Source organism: Pomacea canaliculata, linkage group LG9 (genome assembly GCF_003073045.1).
Source record: "Pomacea canaliculata isolate SZHN2017 linkage group LG9, ASM307304v1, whole genome shotgun sequence".
Lineage (NCBI taxonomy): Eukaryota > Metazoa > Mollusca > Gastropoda > Architaenioglossa > Ampullariidae > Pomacea > Pomacea canaliculata.
In genome coordinates this window covers 20,056,259-20,074,491 of record NC_037598.1, presented here as the reverse complement: position 1 = coordinate 20,074,491, position 18,233 = coordinate 20,056,259, and the positions used below count along the sequence as shown (strand labels likewise).

General features: G+C 40.2%; 2 protein-coding genes across 2 annotated transcripts; both read right to left on the bottom strand.

Annotated features, from left to right (window-relative positions):
- Positions 1–1,846: 1,846 nt before the first annotated feature.
- On the bottom strand, positions 1,847–7,364 carry LOC112572736. The gene is made up of 5 exons (XM_025252568.1): positions 7,064–7,364; positions 5,909–6,058; positions 5,376–5,524; positions 4,833–4,974; positions 1,847–3,100 (listed from the first exon to the last, which is right to left on the bottom strand). Exons 1-5 carry the CDS (start codon positions 7,087–7,089, stop codon positions 2,866–2,868), a joined length of 702 nt encoding a protein of 233 aa, XP_025108353.1. The 5' UTR covers positions 7,090–7,364; the 3' UTR covers positions 1,847–2,865.
- Positions 7,365–8,121: 757 nt separating this feature from the next.
- Positions 8,122–16,350, bottom strand: LOC112572940. The gene is made up of 5 exons (XM_025252943.1): positions 16,138–16,350; positions 13,480–13,594; positions 12,177–12,325; positions 11,623–11,788; positions 8,122–8,524 (listed from the first exon to the last, which is right to left on the bottom strand). Exons 1-5 carry the CDS (start codon positions 16,187–16,189, stop codon positions 8,200–8,202), a joined length of 807 nt encoding a protein of 268 aa, XP_025108728.1. The 5' UTR covers positions 16,190–16,350; the 3' UTR covers positions 8,122–8,199.
- Between the last annotated feature and the right edge of the window lie 1,883 nt (positions 16,351–18,233).

Below are 18,233 nucleotides of genomic sequence, written 5' to 3'. Positions count from 1 at the left end.
TATGGAATATGTGTCCAGTGATGCAGACTTCTGATAACCTATTGTTAGATTATTTACTTAGTCTCCGTGATGTCGGCCATCCGGGTCTCCTGGGAGCGACTTTCGTTTTCCCACCGAGTCGAGAGGAGCATGTCCAGAAAGTCATTTATTTCGTCTTTCGATCCTGTGATGAGCCTCAAACCCAAACCCAAGCTCCAATTCAAACCCTTACACTTATTCATGTAATAAGCTTAGATATGTATATATACTTCTGGGCATAACAAAGCAAACAAACATTAAGCTAAGATGTGAGTTACAAAAGTAACCGTGACTTGAAAACAATATTTTTAATGACTATATTAATGTGCAACAGTTAATCTATATCATATTAAATAATTGTACAGCTACTGGCATGTAGTTCAAGGCAGTAGGAAAGTAATCACCGCCTGTCGGTTGGTTTGTGGAGGAGGAAGCCCGAGGACTTCCATATTGCAGGAGGGACCCAGCGCCGAGGGAAAATTTGCCTCCAAGCGACGTCAGCAGCCGGGAAGTCGCCGACCGCATTGTGCGCACCACACCCTCCCTTGTTTCCCCGTCACAAGCAGCGGCGTCAGTCGCCTCACTGGCGCCCCCTAGCGACCTTCGGGATGATGTCGTCAGCGCCTTGACAACTACGCCATCTCGTCCTTGAAAGCCCCACCACCACCAGCCCACCTCCATCACCACCGCCACCACCACCACCACCCTTCCCTTTTGCAGCTCTAGGCGTTTTGTGTGATTTTTTTCTGTTTTTGTTATATTTATTTCAGAATCAGCATCTCCAACAATCGACATCGTCATTCCTTGTTATCATCATCTATCCCTCCTCAACTAACCCCTCTCCCCATCTTTACGTTCTTCTTATCATTGTCAAAAATTAATCACGATGATAATGTTGATGTTATCGCTCCCAAATTTGTTTCCTGATTTGTGTCTTCTATTTTGTCTTTCATGACTTGTCTGCAGGGTTGTTTCTCTTTCCGTCCTTCGTATGCTGTCCATGTCTTCTGTCTCACACGCTGAGAGCATGTACCTTCGTGAGAGTGATTCCGCTCTAATAAATCACACGTTGTTTATTATTATTATTTGTGAGGACAGCAAGAGTACGAGCACAGGTTGGCATCCCAGCCCGAAGTGTGTGTGGCAGCATGCAATTATCTCTGTGGATGCACACTATTTTTTCTGTAATCGTGTCGAGCTAGAGGAATACAAACATGAATGCCGGCCTTGACATGTGAAGTCATTAAATGGCGATTATTGTTTACTTGGAACCTGGAAGTTATTAAAGTTGTATTTGCTGTTTGCTTATTTTCGGCTCCAAAGCGGGTTTGTTTGGTGCATTGAGGACAGTCATGACATGGCACACCCTACTCCCTCGCATTTTGTTAGGGTGGGAGTTTGAAAATGGCCTAAAGACATGTTGGATTCTATGTCAGGATTATAAAATAAAATAAAAGCGCTAATTGTTTTCCTGTGATGCAGTAAACATATTTTAATTATGAAGCGTGTGTGATATTATAATCATCCTGCACACAAATGTCGTGACAATTCTTTTTTGTGTGTGTGTTCAGGGAGATTTCAGATTCCAAGTATGTCTGGTCAACAATAAATAATTTCTGCCGTGTTTTTCTTTTCATTATTCCGTGAATGTTTCTTTTTCTTGCTGTGTAAATATTTATTCTCGTATCATCCTGTGGACAGCTTTTCAAAGTTGTTGTAGTTCATGTGCGTGAACCAAACTTGCCTTGATGAAATGGCTGTAAGCATTATCGTTCATTCTTTTAATTTTAACTTTCGTGCTTACATGTACTCCAAACTGAACACAATGAACGTTGCCTAATTAAGATTTTATTTTCTTGATTAAAGATGAAGAATCTCCAGCATCAGTAATGTTTTATAATTTACTTTCATATTACAAATACAAACTCTGTACACTGGTTAAAAATCAACATGTGAAATATCATTATCTTTTGAGTTTCTATCACGTCCTTATTTCCTTGGTGTGCGGGGGAACTTAGAGATAAGACTCATAAATAAGACTAAGGTGTATTTTAATGATGATGAATTCGTTGAGCGATGTTATTCGCTGGCCTTTCTAAGAGCAAATTGATTGGCTCTGAGTTGAAAAAAGACTCCTTTGTTACAGAACTACTGTGGCGTTACTTTGATGAGTTACATAACTGTAATGTAAGAGGGTGTAATGTTTACTACGACAATCGAGCTGAATGAGGTCAAATATGTTTTACTAAGATAGAACGATGTTTTCGCCTTTCGCATTTTGGGGAGTTTGTCCCTTCCCCCCTGCACTGCTATCCCCCGACAAACCCTCATCCTAAAATCAAATTTCCCAAGTCAACAAACAACACGACAACATGTTCCAGAATAGATAAGACGATAATAAACAGATGATCGGTTGTCCGGCTGGTGTTTCTTGCTGTTTTGTGCGCGGATTTTTTCCTCGGCTTTCTAACGCTTCCTTCCCTCGTTGTTATTTGTTCCTTCACTCGCTCCTTCTCTTGGGTTTCCGAGTAAGCAAACTGCTGCAGCTTCACAGCCCAGGCGGTGATTAGAGATCGATCGTTAATTACCGAAAACAAGGGGGGAGAAGTGAGGGGTTGGGGGAGAGAACTTCAGCCCATGCAGGTTCGCTGCATGTAACTTGAGAAGAGAGCTGAACCTGCCTGACCCCTGCTAATGCTTGGCAAACACATCTCCACCCACAGACCTCTGTGGCAGTCTGTCGGCTTCTCTTCTTTCTGTCATGATTGCAGCTAAAGATATAAACACCAGGTGTATTTTTTTTTAAAAAAAACATTTTTCAAACGCGTTCTGACCAGCGGCCTCCACCTATGGTTCTGTTGTATATTCCACCCCGTCCGTAGCCTCAGTCCCATCAAAATAATCCATTGAAAAGTCCGTAAGATAATCTATAGGATAGTCATCGTCGTTGTCGGTGATGTTCTCCAGCAAACAGGTGGGCGGTAGGAAGTGCTTCAGCGCCTCCACCATTTTGGACATAAGCTCTTCTGGACATCCCCTGGCAACCGGCTTCCAGATGCACTTGACGATGCTCTCGGCGAAACTGTGACAAAAGGAGGAAAACTAAAAGACAAAGTTAAGAGTGTGACATGACTCAATACTACATACGTACTAAAAATACCAGAGCATCTTCTACTTACACATACTGTAACAATAGCATTTGTTTATTTGTTTGTATGATTACATACTTATACTTACGACAGCATCTGGTCAGCAGCATGTAAAAAAGTTTTGTAGGATCAAATTTGTTAGAATTTAATGGAACATTGAATTTTGTTTTTGCAGAGGACATGTGAATAAAAGTTTTTTTTTTAATCTGTTGTTAAAAAAACCAAGTGCCGACTGTTCTGAAGCAAATGAGTCGAAAGAACTATAAGAACTGTAGCTCCGGTAACGTATCATAAAATATGACAGCTATGTGAAGGTATGAACATAGTAGCTTGAGTGTGAGTGTATGAAAGGTTCTAGCTTCTACATCAGCTCTATGAGATAACAAGAATCAAAACAGATATATGCAAGCATGAAAATGTGTGACAACATTGAAAAAAAATGCTGTGTGTTAACATTATTAACCCGTGTGATCTTGTCTCTCCTGAACATATTTAACAACATAAAACTTTTCGTGGCAGTCGATTGGGAGCAAATAACAATTTTCAACCAATGTGCAGTAAATCTTTATAAAAGCATTGACGAACAATGGGTATCGACCACATCCCCATTTAATCATTCCATTTGGAGCTTTGGCTTAAATTTTTTTTAAAGCGGTCCATAGCAAACAATGGACTCTCTCAATAACATTCCTGTCTGCACACAGACCCCATACCTCAGACCCATACACAAGAATCAGCTGAATTTGTGTGTCAAACAGTTTGAAGAATAAGAAGAAGTTACGATCCTCAAGGCGCTAAACAGTTCTTTAAAATTCCAATCACTTCTCTGCGTGCCTTTGCTGCAAAGTCAGCTAAAAAATGAGCAAATATCAGCTTTTTGACAAAATCGCTCCTAACTGTTTGTATTAACTATTTTCAGCTTAATACCCTATAAACCCACTATTCTTTTCGAGCGACAGGCCCCTATTCCTAAAAATAACCACCTTAGATTTCTTCATGTTGACAACTAAATCCAACTGTTCTGCTATTTGGGTTAAAATATTCAAATGGTTTTGTAGGCCAGTTACTGTATCAGAAAATATTTATAGTTCTCTCCAACTGTAATTGCACTGTTTAGATAAGCACCTTCCTCATCTCTAATAGCGCCAGACCGACGCCTTAATCTCTGTCGCCTGTTACAAGACACACAACAAGTTCGAAAATAGCAAATTGAAACAACCGACTAGACCAGAGATGCTCAACCTTTTTCACGACTGTACCCCCAGAGGGTGAAAGTATGTCTGCGGGTACCCCTCGCGCGTAAGTTCACGCACAAATACACGCATAAATTATTTATTTTCATAATGGATATTGTTATTTATGTCACTTTGTACCCTTGCATAACCCTTGCCGTACCCTTCTAGAGGTACGCGTACCACCGGGTAACAACCGCGGGAATATAGACTGGAAGGTAGTCAGCATCTCGACCTGACATATCCCGGTTTGACCAGCCGCCATAGTGCTGTAGCTGAGGCAAGCACCTCAGGACCAAGTAGAGAAGACACTACAGTAAAATTTAAACTAAATAATGAGAGACCGAAGACTTCCAGCTACATTTAGCTTCTACGGCTGTTAGAACCACTGACATTTGACAAAGAGAAGTGAAATATGGAGAAGACATCCAACCTGCAGGTGATTTCTCGTAATCTCGCGTGATTTTCTTGGTCAGCAGAAGTCACTTCTTTCCGGAAGATCTGCGTGCGCATAATTATGCACGTGGTGACAGCAGGACCGGATCGCGACAGGCACTCAAAGTTGTTGTGAAACACTGAAAAGGAAAGAAACTGATGGCTAGTACTCTTTCTCGCCACTTCAGGACACTGCGGGGAAAAACAAGCACATAGTAAAGTCGGCTTCACGCCATACGTAATGTTCATTATTAAGAGTTCCATGGTCGGCTGGTTTATTTAGTAGGAAAGACATTTCCCTTGCGGCGATTTCGCTCCTTAGGGAAGGGGAGAGTGAGGGGGAAGAAACAGGAGTGAAATAATTTTGTACATAAAAAACGAATGCATAATAAAACAAGAACTAAAAACAACAATACATTTTATTAGCTTGTTTTAGCACAATTTGGCAATATCTGGAAATATCTTTTTCAAAAGTAAGGCTGGACGCTGGGATGGCGTGAGGGATACGAGATTTATAATGGGAGGCTACTCGTCAACTCACATTCCGAGGAAGAACACAAGAGTTCTGCCCCCTTCTCCCATCTGGCCACGCTGTACAGCCTGTCGAGGTCCTGCAGGATGGAGGCGTTGTGCGCGCAGCGAACTGTCAGCTCCAACAGGCAGTCGATTGTTTTGCGCAAAAGCCCACGACTACAGCAAAGGTATTTGGAAAAAAATCATCATCATCATCATCATCATCATCATCATCATCATCATTCTTTTGTTGGTCGTCCACGTTTCTAATAAGACAAGAAATTAGTCGCAAATTTCTAGCCGGACTATCTGCAAGAAAGACTGTAATAAATTTTATTGTAACAGTCACCGATCCTGAAGCCGATTTCTCTTTCACTATTTGCCAAATGAAAGAGTTCTTAACAGTCTCCCAACTAAAAGGAAGGGGGAGAAGTAGAGTGACAAACTGAGACAAAAATCGTGAACATAAAAAAACAACCGCATACAGTACAACTCGCAGCCTCAAGATTTTGAAGACGAGAATAGATAAGACTGAGGAGGGCAGAGAGTGCAGTCCCTTACTCGCACAAGTCCTCGAGGCGATCTTTGTTGGTGATGAGGCTGACACCGCCCCGGCCTGTGGCGCCACCTGGGCCTCCATGATGCACGTCTCCACGCGGGTGCGATAGTCGGGTGGACAGCGAGCCGGGGACAACTCGCCTGTTCCCGCCTCTGGAGGAAAGAGAACAAAATAACTACAGACTGGAAGGACTTGATGATGAAATTTAATTGCGAGACAGCAAGTACGAGTCTAAGCCTTTTTGTAATAATTAATCCTATAATTAAGCAAGTTGGGAGCAACTCCTGGTTACATAACTTTCATTTCATATGGGATTCTACAAACAAAAATGTCACATGTTATGTTCCGTGCGTCTATGTCTTTTTCCTGTAAAGTGCCATGCAGTCTTCTCTTATTATGGAGAACTGTGAAACTGGAAGACTAGATCGAGGTTTTCTTTTTTTTTTTTTTTTTTTTCTTTTTTTTTTTTTTTCTGAACGGCTGACACTTCTTGTGCATTGTTCTACCCAGCCACCTTAAACGCGGAAAATGATATACTGAGGTGGAGAACGAAAGCTCTTCTTTTAAGATGGGTGGCTCACTTAGAGTATGTCTGTAATTAGATAACCCTAAAGCCTTCCACCAAGGACATATTTCTCTGCTAAGTTGAAATCTGATGCCACCACCAGCTGAGCCAGCGTCAACACAGAGACTCCAACGGAGAGATAACCCTGAAGCCTAAGAGAAAGGCATTTCTGAAACTTGGCAAATCGCCGACAGCTGATGCTCTCTCTTCTTCCCCATCATCCCTGCCCCTCAGCGCAACGCATGTATGCGTTGTTGTTGTTTGAGGCACACGTAGGAAACATACTTTATTTCGTAAAAGGCAAAACATTGCTAATAAATCTGATGATGTACAAGACTCCTAAAATGCTTGCACGTCTTGAATTATTCTAAGGTTCAAGGCTTTGATCGTTTATATAGACTTTTATTAGTCAGAACGAGGTGGGCAGGATTATCTTGCACATTAACTACGACCGATGGTTATTTACCATCTTCCCCACCACCCCAAAATTCAACTCATTCTGTTTGACTACCTTAATACCGAGGATCATTTCATTCTGCGTGCGGGACGAATAAAATGTTTCTAAGGTGCATATCAGCTGCTGAGGACTTACCTTGTGCTGAGACGTAGGTGAGGCATAAAATGGCGAGAATAAGCAACGCCATTGTGGAAAGTTGATTAAACACTGAAGCGAGAACCCAGCTGACTGCTTCCGCTACTCAAACAGACTTCACCGAGTAAACAGGTGTAAAACGCCTTCAGACAGTTTAGAGGCTCCCGTCTGCACAAAATGGCGCCAGTCTAGGAACACAAACTTCCTGACATGGAGCACACCACGTACCCCTGGAGCCAGATAACACACCCTTTCACCCTTTCCTCTCGCTGGTCCGCTGGTGGATTCGTCGGCTTTTTCGTGCTGTGCGCACCGACTACAGATGTCTGAGGCTTCCGCGTGTGATGGGTGAGGCTGGCGTTCCACTTATCGTCGAAGTTGGGGTTCATGTTTGTTCCTGGAGTGTAGCTTTTAAAGAAATATTTCTGTTGGCATCTTTGTTTCCCTCCCTTTCATGTGTGTCTGTTTGTGTGTTGCCATGTGTGCCACGCATCGAACGGGAAAAGTTCTTGTCAACCTACCTTTAGAATTTTCTTCCCCTTTTTCATCGAACCGTATCTGATTCGAAGTTTTCAAGTCCGACCCCAACACCCATGCTCCGTCTTATAGGCAATATATTTTACACTTTTGTGCTCAGTCCTCCATTCTTCATCTTCATCCATGTACTTGGTTCATGTTTGTCCTAATGTCGCTTAGTTGCTGATGGTTGTTTTCTTGTATGGCTGACTCTGAGTTCGTTGTAGACAGATCTATGTGTATGTAGGAAGGGGGGCATAGAGAAAAAGAGAGAGAGATGAGGGGGACAGCAAAGTTGAGACATATTGTTTCAGAACGTTTTATGCACACTCCTCCTTAGAGTTACGGAAAAGAAAAGTCACAGTCGTTAAATGCTTGCTTTCATCATATTATATATATATTGCGGTATTACTGTTAGGAATCCGTTGCGAAACCTAGACTTATTTATTTAATAATGAAAGAGGCCTGGTGTTTGAGAATTTATAGCTTTTATAAGAGACTAGTCGGTGTATAGTCAATATGAGTTGGATCGGTAGTAATGGTCATCATGGTACAGTGTTAACTGTAACTGTTAAAAATGGTACAAACTGAAATAATTAAATTGCTTTTATTATCGTCTGTCAACAAATATATAAATTACACAATTTTAAAGACATTTGTAATTTCGATAAAAAAAATCTTGAGTTAAATAAGTTAGTTTTATGAAACGAAACTACAAATAGTAACATCAGTAGACTATCAAGTGTTGAAACCACATCAGTATAACAGAGATGAGGATGGCAGCAATGCTTGGGGAAGCTGGTCCAGGTGGCGCTGAGGATTGGGTGAGTCCACAGTAGGGTGGCTGATAAGCCAGGTAGGTGTTCTGCAATAAAGTTGTGCACTTCAGACGGACACGTTGTGAGCAGTCGGGGCTCAAAGCACTGAAGGATGCCTCTGGACGTGCTGCACGCAAGGGAAGTAACAAAGATATGACTAGAGTAAATCTTAAGGACGAGTTGTTTACCTTTTCCCGTGCGCCCAAACTTCATTTAAAAAAAAAAAAATCTTTTCAGCATTTTTAAAAGAAGCAAGAACAAAACGCAAACCCACCCTGCCTCCTTTGTTCTTTAATTTATTACTGACGTACAGAAATATTAATTACATAAAGTTTATGGTAATTTCGATTTTTTAAGCTCAAAGATTAATTATATTAAAAAAAGTTATCATCCCAGCACTCATCGCACTTTAGAAAGAACATAGGATAAATGAGCGAATGCAATGCAACGATTCTTTCTTTGAAACTGACTGCTAGTAAATTAAGGTGTCGATGTGTCGCATTTATAATCTTCACATCGTACAGACGTCTGTCAAAAGCAAAATAGATCGATCATTAATTAAGCACATGGGTAAATTTGAAAATTTTGGTATCCAAGTGATCACATTCAACCAGAGAGAAACTGCTTGGCGATGATGCTTACTTTGCAGTGATAACTTGACACGGTATTAAATCACGAAGATTAGCCGAAGAAAGTTGAAATCATTTGATGAAAAAGAAAAAGCCATAGACACAAGACAATGCAGAACACGCCATTAAAACACTCGTTCACAACAGTTCTTGATCGCATCGCATCTGTTCCTTCAAAAAGGTAAAAAGTGGAAAGCCGAAGGCAGTCTAGTACACAAAGGAACTATAGGAGGATGTAGATCCACTAGTTGATGATAATCAAACAAGAACGGATAGTGGATAAAACAAAGAAACACAGGCAAGGGGACATCACTCTGTTATATTTATAATTATCGACCTTTCTAGTGAAGGGACTGCTGCAGAATATATTCTTTGTGGAGTAACATTATTATTATTGAACATGAGAAAATATTTAACAAAAACCTAACTGCGTATTCAATCGATCGATTAATTAATCAGTTAACCGCATAAAAAAAAGACACAAACAGTATAAGACCTGGTAAGCTTGAACTGTAAGACACCACAGTTCCTGTATTTTTGCAGCTGAGTGTTATTTAAAACCTTGTCATAATTCAACCTTAACCTCACCCTGTATGTTTACACATTTAGGTTTTTCAAGTGGATGGAGGTGTTCCAAGTAAAGATACTTGTTCTGGCTTGCTTTTTCTGAGATGATAGCCGTAGTCGTCGGTTTTAAAACTTTTAGCCAGTTTAAAACAGCTCCGAGCTGTTTTAAAGTTAGAGGCGAAAATGTTGCTGGAAACGACTCTAGAATGCTCCAGTGGGGCTTCTAAGCGGCTTAGAAGCAATTTCCTGAAAACACTTCAAATTTGCTTCTCCAAAACAGTTTTGAGCTTTAGACGTGCAATTGAGCCCCGGGGCCAGTTGGATAACGTGTTTATATTAATTTTAAAACTGTTCTGAAAGAGCAAATTTAGAAACTTTTTCACAACAATTTCCTCTATGCTATTTCGTTGCGTTGAACAAGCGCATAAGAAAAATTATGCTGACGGGAATGAAAGTCTAGCCCAAACAGTTTTATCTTATTTAAAACTATTTTAGTCTTAAAAAGTTCTTAAATTGTGTTGTGCATCGTGGTTATCTAAATAGATTTAAAGCATAAAAGTGTCTACAATTAAAAACTATGTTGTGCAATTGCCTATAACTATGTCATAATTCTACCTCCCCTTCCCTCTCCCTCCCCATAGTGCAAAACCGCAACAAGGTGGAAGCACTTTCCTACTAAAAAAAACAATTAACAGCAAGCATCTTATATTTTGCATTTTCTGGTTTGTCTGGTAAAGAGATTCAAAATACGAGCCTATGCAGCACTTTCTTCCTTAACTACAAGTCAGTCGGGAGGATGATAACACACTTCCACAAGTACAGCATTGACTCAGGCGCCAAGCTGAACCTAGCAAAAACTATAGGCATGCGCATGGGGAAATGGAGGATGGAAAGAGTCAAACCCCCCGGCATTCCATGGGCGGAGAAATTATCAATATACAATGTGCCTTTCGCAGACGTCTCGCAGGACGACATATGGCACCCAGTAATAACACAACTCACCGCCCAGCTTAACTCTTTCAGACACTCATTCATCTCACTACACGAAAAGGGCAAAAATCATAAACATCGCAGTCCTGTCCAAACTGTGGTATTTAGCATCCGTGCTATCAACACCAACACCTTCCAACATCAGCTCACTACATTAAAGAAATAGAAAGAGCAGTCTTCCAATTCCTCTGGAAACACAAGGCAACGAACCCATAAATCACAAGACCTCTACCTGCACCCCCGACAAGGAGGGATTGGTCTCCTGAACATCCCAGTCTACTGAACATCCCATTCAAAATAGAAAGCCCCATAATATCCCAAGTGACAGAGTTGTTTCGGGAAGACAAACAGGACTGGAGGCACTTCGAGCACTTGAGGAGGAGTTTCGGTCACTACCCCTTCACGAACAAGCACGCATACAAGCACGAAGACGTCTCCCCTTTCTCTCAGTCATGCCGCACGGCCATCAGCAACATTCTCGCGACAGACGCAAAGATCACACGCAAACGCAAAGCATCTTTACCAAACACTTGTAACCAAGCCTACTAAGCCCCCAAGAGTACTCCAAACGTTTCCACAGATGAACTTCACAAATACTTTCAAACAACTCGACACCAAAAAATATGGACCCAGCACCCCGAACACGTCTTTCAAACTAGCACACGTCATCCTCCCAGTCTCACCCTACATCCCGTACACCTCAGAAACACAATCAACCGCAGATGTGCTCTTTCTAACAACCCCACAGGGACAGATGATGTATGTCACAACAAACCTTCTACAAATTTTTGTTGATTTTAAGAAACAGACATGGGAAACTTAAACGGGTAATGATCTGTGACCAAACTATTAATCTAATCTTTTAATATTTGTCGCATCTCACTGTTTTTATCTAATATCTTTCTTTATTCTCTCTAATCTCTTCACAAGCTGCCGGATGCCAGCACACTGCGGATAAAGAACCACAAATAAGTATTTAAAAGTAATAATCATGCTAAAAGACTGATGATTTGTTGGACAGACAATTGTTGACAGTTACCTGCAGCTCATCTGGACAAACTTTAAAGGTTTGTCGGCGTAGCGGACACTAGCGGACGTTTTAAAAGCAGTTTGCAGGCGACGAGTAAAGTTGATCATCTCCTCTCTGATGCATTGGGAGGAGGCTTGCAACGTCCCCTCCCAACATTCAAAATGCTCGGCCAGCACTGTCCGGTAAATAATAATAATAATAATAATCATCATCATCATCCAAAGAAAAAGAAGAAGAAGAACAAGAACAACAAGAACAACAACAAGAACAACAATAAGAACAAGAAGAAGAACTCACACATACTTTCTGCTGAAATTGTAGTTCACATACAGAATAAGTTTGTGGCATAGAGGAGGAAGGAGAAATAATTTATTAAAAAAATAAGACACCAAGGAGAAATTTCCGGATGGATCATCGAGAAATGTACAAAGGTCTTTAGTATTTGTTCCTAGGGGAAACTTACAAAATTAAAGAAACAAAATTAGCAGGCAGACAGACACGAAGACGAACAGAAAGATAGGCAGGCAGGCAGGAAGATAACACACAAACCGAACACTACTGACGTGGCGCTCTCTGACACAGCCGGTCCCAGCTGTCCCGCAGACGCTGGAGACCAAGATATTGCCCCAGCAAGTCCCGTTTTTCCTGGTCGCCTTGGCAACCTGAAGCTAACGTCGTTAAGCAAGCGAGAGATTTCTCAAAGGTGCCAGACCTGAGAAGTAAAGTAAAGGCGGAACGTGTAGCGGACATTTGTTTTCAAAACCGGATATTGATACACAGCAGTGTCTCAGACATCCAGAGGGTCGGGTGCTCGATTACCTCCCTGTTAATGGCTAGACAGTCTGAGGGCAGATATATTTGATGACTTTTTCGCCACAATACTTTGTAATTCATAGAGTTTTCTCAAAAGCATCCCCTGGTGAGTGCAGTCTCCCCTCAAACGTGGACATCAAAACATAGATATGAAAATTCTTTGCAAAAAAATTAGACCTTGGATGGATGTTTCTGTGATTTCTCTTTTAATTTAATTTAATTAAATTAAAATTTAATTTAAGAAATAACAAGGCTAAAAAAATAACTTAGATGGACTAATCCTGTTAATGCATTAATATTATGTGTTTTGGGACTCAAAGCTGTTCCATAGAGAATCCTCAGAAAAGGGGAGTGAAGTGGAAAGGTCAGTTTTTTAGTTTAAATTTAAGATCCCCCGTGCATACACGTCTGGACTGCCCAAAATTGTTTTATGTCGTCTCGTCTTTGAATACAAAGTTTCGTTGAAAGATAACAAGCCAAAACAATAAACAAATCTTGCCGCATATATATTCAGTATTTTTTGTTAAAAACTAGCCAGAGAAGAAAATACCTCATTGTTATAATTACTGCGTAAATTAAAGATGTCGAACACAAAGAACCGGATATGGTTTTATGTGTCATTAAAGGAGTGTATAATGGTGGTGGGTGTAGTCATGGTGGTGAACAGGATGGTGGAAGTAGATCGGTGGTAGTGTTAGGTGTTGGTGGGAGCTGCCGGTGCCAGGGCGTTGCTTTAATGAAACCTTTCTCTTTTCTTGTTTCTTTGTTAACCACGCCTCGCATAACAATTTCTTTCAATTAGTCAGCATGTTCTCGTTTATATTGCAAGCAATCTTCTACCGCCCATCCATGGAGGACAGCGTGCTGGTATGTTTCTGAGCCCTAAGAAAAGCAGGCCGATCTACATCTGATATACAAATGGAGACTTATCTTGATATGGAGGTCTCTGTGACTTCTACAGAGATCTCTACACTTATCTTTCTATGAGGTATCTGCAATTCGAGGCATCGTCTTGTGTGCACACTTCCGGTTACCATCCTGGATCAAACGTACCTGCATTGCAGTTGGACGTCCCTCATGTCGTTGAACACTCCCATGGAGAAGTTACCCGGGGTACAGGACCGAACAGCCAGCAGAACGTCATCTGGACACGTGGCTGCCGTCACAGCTGCAATGAAACAGATCATCATCATCATCATCATCATCATCATCATCATCATCATCATCATCATCATTGTCGTCGTCGTCGTCATTTTGTCACAATAAATGGTATCGATAATGCTTTTTAGTACTTAATAGCATCTTTCTACCATTCCTCTATTTCGTTCAATTTAATCACCGTTTGCTTCATTGTTAGACTAGAAAAAAATTTCATCATCTCGCTCACCTCCACCCCGCCTCTCCATCGAATTTTCTTTCATTCGCGCGATCGCGCTCCCTCATAACCTCAATTTTCTCATTAAAGCTTTCACAGTCAAGTAAAAATAAACTTCCCGTTATGCAAATTAGCTTCATCCACAAATAAAATATGGAACTAAAGCAAGATGTGGTTTCTTTTACGCCACTAATAGCATCAACCAATTCCATTATGTCGCTGATTATTCTACGGAGCGCTCCAGGAATCGGTAATCTAACCCTGAAACTCTATTTTATAATTACTTTGTCCCGCAAATCAAGTGCACTGCCCTCTTGCTCAGGGGAAAGCTACCAGGACCCTTAATTTGTAGCCACAAATAATCTGCTCAGAGACCTGCCTGCTGTGCATGAATCCATTGCCTCCGGAAAATATATCTATCTGGACCCCCTCTAACTCCCCGAAATATGAATAAATTAAGAGAAAAAAACGATGAGCAGACAGAAGTCCAACAACAAAAAAGTAGGTAGCTAGACCTTTAGATGCATTGTTTGCGACTTTGTGGATTCCCATCTCCTCAGAAAAAAGTTTGATTAGGGATTTTGTTTCCCCTTTGTTATCAGTCATTTTTCCATCGAATTTCATGTTCTCCCTGGAGCCTCTGTATAATGGCGCAATGATACACGGGAGTAAGTTTTACAGCTTCCAGCATCTCCACGAGAACTCATTGGTATTTTGGCATGTGTGTAAAATAAATGTCCTTTCTTTTCTTCCAAGCCAGTCATCAGACGATTCATTAAATCGTTATCTGAACCATTTTAGCTTAGGCTTTGTGGTCATTAATTAATTACCCAGCAGTCCCTGTATTCTGTATCATTTACAGACCCAGGTCCAGGTAGTGTTCTGAGTGGCGCGAGGACCAACGTGACTTGCTGCAATTTTGCGACTAATTTTCTCACGAGCCATTCGGACAGTTGCAGGACCTTTTCCTGGTTTATTTTTCTGGCAGTTTGACTTACATTTCAGCTTATTAGCCAACTTCCATGACCTACATTTAGTTGAGAAAATGTCAGTGATGTGACCCTAACCCTAACCCTGGTGCTTTATTGCTAAAGCTCATTTAACCTGCGTTGGCTGCTGACGATACAGTGAACCTGTACAACAAGTATGTGATGAATGCAACTAAAATATTAGGTTTTGTTGAACTGATGGACTTTGCCTGCACTGTAGATGTTACTAAAATAAGTGTCTTACTTTCTATCTCAGTGGTTCTCAAACTGGTGTTAGCGTGGTCTGTGGAAGCGATGATGAAGGACCTGCCAGAGAGACTAGGATCCAGTCAAACAAATCCTCGCGAAACATCTCGTTACACCAGCGCTGACTTTTCACGAACCGAGGACGAAATATTCCGCGAAAACACTTATTCAACTTTTAAAAACAGAGGGTTTCACAGGATCGAAATGATTATGACAAATCTTCTCAACACTTGAAAACATTATTAAAGAACTTTTTAAAAGTTGAATAAGTTACTAAAACCTAACCTTCGCAGCCGCCCTGTGTGGGTTGAGGTCATGGTCACCGACATACACTCAGTCAAGAGGCTTCGTGCAGAAATGCACATCTTCCATGCAGCACTTGACCCCGTGAAACATGTTTTTTAACTGGTCTAGACTGTATTGTACGTTTTAGCAGTTACATAAAATAATATCCTGATTTCTCTGTTCCTGAACATCATCCTTGTGTGGCTCTATAGTTTAAGAACCAAGAAAAGGCTGGATAACCTTTAACCCTTCTAGTAATCAGCATAGACTGATAACAACTAATTAAAATGTAGAGTAATTTTTAAAGGACGAAGAAAAGAAGAAAAAATAGAGAAGGAGAAGCAGAAATGAAAAAATGGACGAAGAAGAAGTAGAGGAAGGCATGTAGGATGAAGAAAGAAATAAGAACAGAAAGAATAAAAAGAAGGGGGGGAAGGAGGAAGTATAGAGGGAAGAGAAAGGCACAAAGGAGGAGGAAGAAGAATTGGAAGAAACATACCAAAAAAGAACAGAAAGAAGTATGGGGAAAAAGTATAGCAGGAAGTAGAGAACGAAGCATCAGAAGAAGGGAAAGAAGCATAAGAGAATAAAAATAAGTAGAGCAGAAAGAAGAGAAAGAAATAGATGAAAAAAAATGGAACGAAGAAGTGAAAGAGTAATCAGAGTAAGAATGAAAGAAAGAATAAGAAGAGTGAAAAAAGAGGAATAAATAAAGATGATTAGGCTTCAGAAGAAGAGAAAGTAGAGAAGGAAAAAAGAAGAATAGGAAGAGAAGAAATAAAAAGAAAAAGGAAAGAGAATGACAGAACGACTAACCTGTATCGGGAACAATTGATAGAAAGAAGAACACGCCGGCTATGGGAATCATAGCGGAGCGAAGGAGAGATGGCGACGGGAAGTGGAAGCAACTGGTAACTGGAGCCGTCTGCTGCCATCACTAAAGTCCTTTATATTAGCATGGCCGCCCTGTTCAACATCCTTCGTCCTTTCCTGATGTTTGAACCTTGTGTTTCTCCTCTACTCCGTAGCTGTTGATGTCATGGCGCTGACACCAGATTGTGTGATGTCAAAGGTTACGCTAAGGGTCATTGGACTAGGTCTGAATCAGAAAATAAACCTAGAAAAACTTACAGCTTATGTACATTTAGACTTTCTGATGCAGGTGAACTGTAGTCAAATAAAAGAGTTTTTATTTGATTATTCCAGATTTCAGAACACATGCTTCGATGGATAATTATTAAATTATTAACCAATTTTTTTATTTTGTGTTTGTCTCCGAAACGTATACGTCAGCTCTCTTAACTGTTTAACGTATCGTAGCTATTAATTAAAATGATCACAATAGTTCGTTAAATTGTCTTGTCTTCTTATGTATTGCATCGTATTATATTGTATTATTTTGTATTGTATTGCAATGTATTGTAGTGTATTGTGTTGTGTTGTATTGTATTATTTTGTATTGTATTGTATTGTATTGTATTGTATTGCAATTTATTGTATTGTATTGTCAAGAATAGTCTGTAACTATTCTGTAGCATGTCGACCATCATAAGAAGAACGTTGTGTTCCAAATGTAACCCTGTTCAGATGAACAGTTGAAGAGGACGTTTGGGTGGGCAACAGTGATAAAACGATTGCTTGACTCATTCTCTCCCCTATAGTCATCTCTGGTTCCCTTGGAACGCGTGTCTTCCTGCAGCAGAACAACCACAAGGGAAAGTTTTTAGACTTTTATGTAATGGGTGTAATCATACACATGTATCGTCTCTCTTTGTGTCTGTCTTGCTTGGATAGTTTAGAATTTCTCATGACATTTTGGCTGAGCATATCAGTTTATTTTGTTCAAGAGACCAGATTAACTGGCTAAAGGTGGCTAAAATGTGTGGGTAAGCCAGTCAGAAAGTTTAATTATTTCTGTCATAACAATATTGTCCTTGTATTTCGTCTAATTAAATACAAATCAATCAAATCGAAAAATAATGTTTAACTTTTCTGACTTGTTTTTTATTTTCTAATTAGATATAATGACCTCAAATTGTATTTTATCATTATGCTTTTTAAGAATATAGTTGATTTCAGTTCTTCTAACGACGGCGGTTATTTATTGAGTGTAGTTCCTTCTTGTAAATATGAAATGTACAACCGCGAAAAAAATGGACAAATGTATATGTAAAGTGATCTATAGTTGTCTTCCTTTGTGACCTTTGAACTTGCATAAGTGCGTGGCTGTCGAGTAGAGGAACTGACCACTTGGTGTATGCGGTCTAAGTATGGTGGTGGTGGGGAAGTGGGGAGAGGGGTAGTCCGGCCACAAAACATATTGCGACTAGAAGACTTTCTCTTCTTCGTCACTTGACACTGGCATTGAAACGCCTCTAGTCCTCCATCCTTGATCTTTATACTTCCATTCATTCATTTATCACTTATTATTTATATATACACACACACAGAACAAAAAACCCCTTCCATTATGTTAGCTTTTGGGTGAATATGTTAATTATTTGTTAATTTCCTAATCTCAGTCAGTTCCTTGACCTGTTCTCATCCACGCAGTAGAAATATTTTTTCACAGAAGTCTATAAGTGGCAAATATACAAAATACTTCGAAGGGAAAAATTTTCTCAATCATATTACCTTACAACCCCAAAATACAGCGATAACACGAGATTCTTCGTAAAGACTGTTTTAATAATATCTTTTTCCAACTTGAAGTAAAAAAGCAATAATGTACAATCAAAAGACTTTTTTTTTACAAAATAAAACCTCCCACACTCATAATGAAAACCATAATATACAAAAATGGTCCTCAGAACACTGAACACATATTCTTTTTGCAAGTAAATATAAACTTGACATGCCTGTGGAAATGTGGGAAGGTAATCACAGGTAACAACATCTAACATCTATCAGAC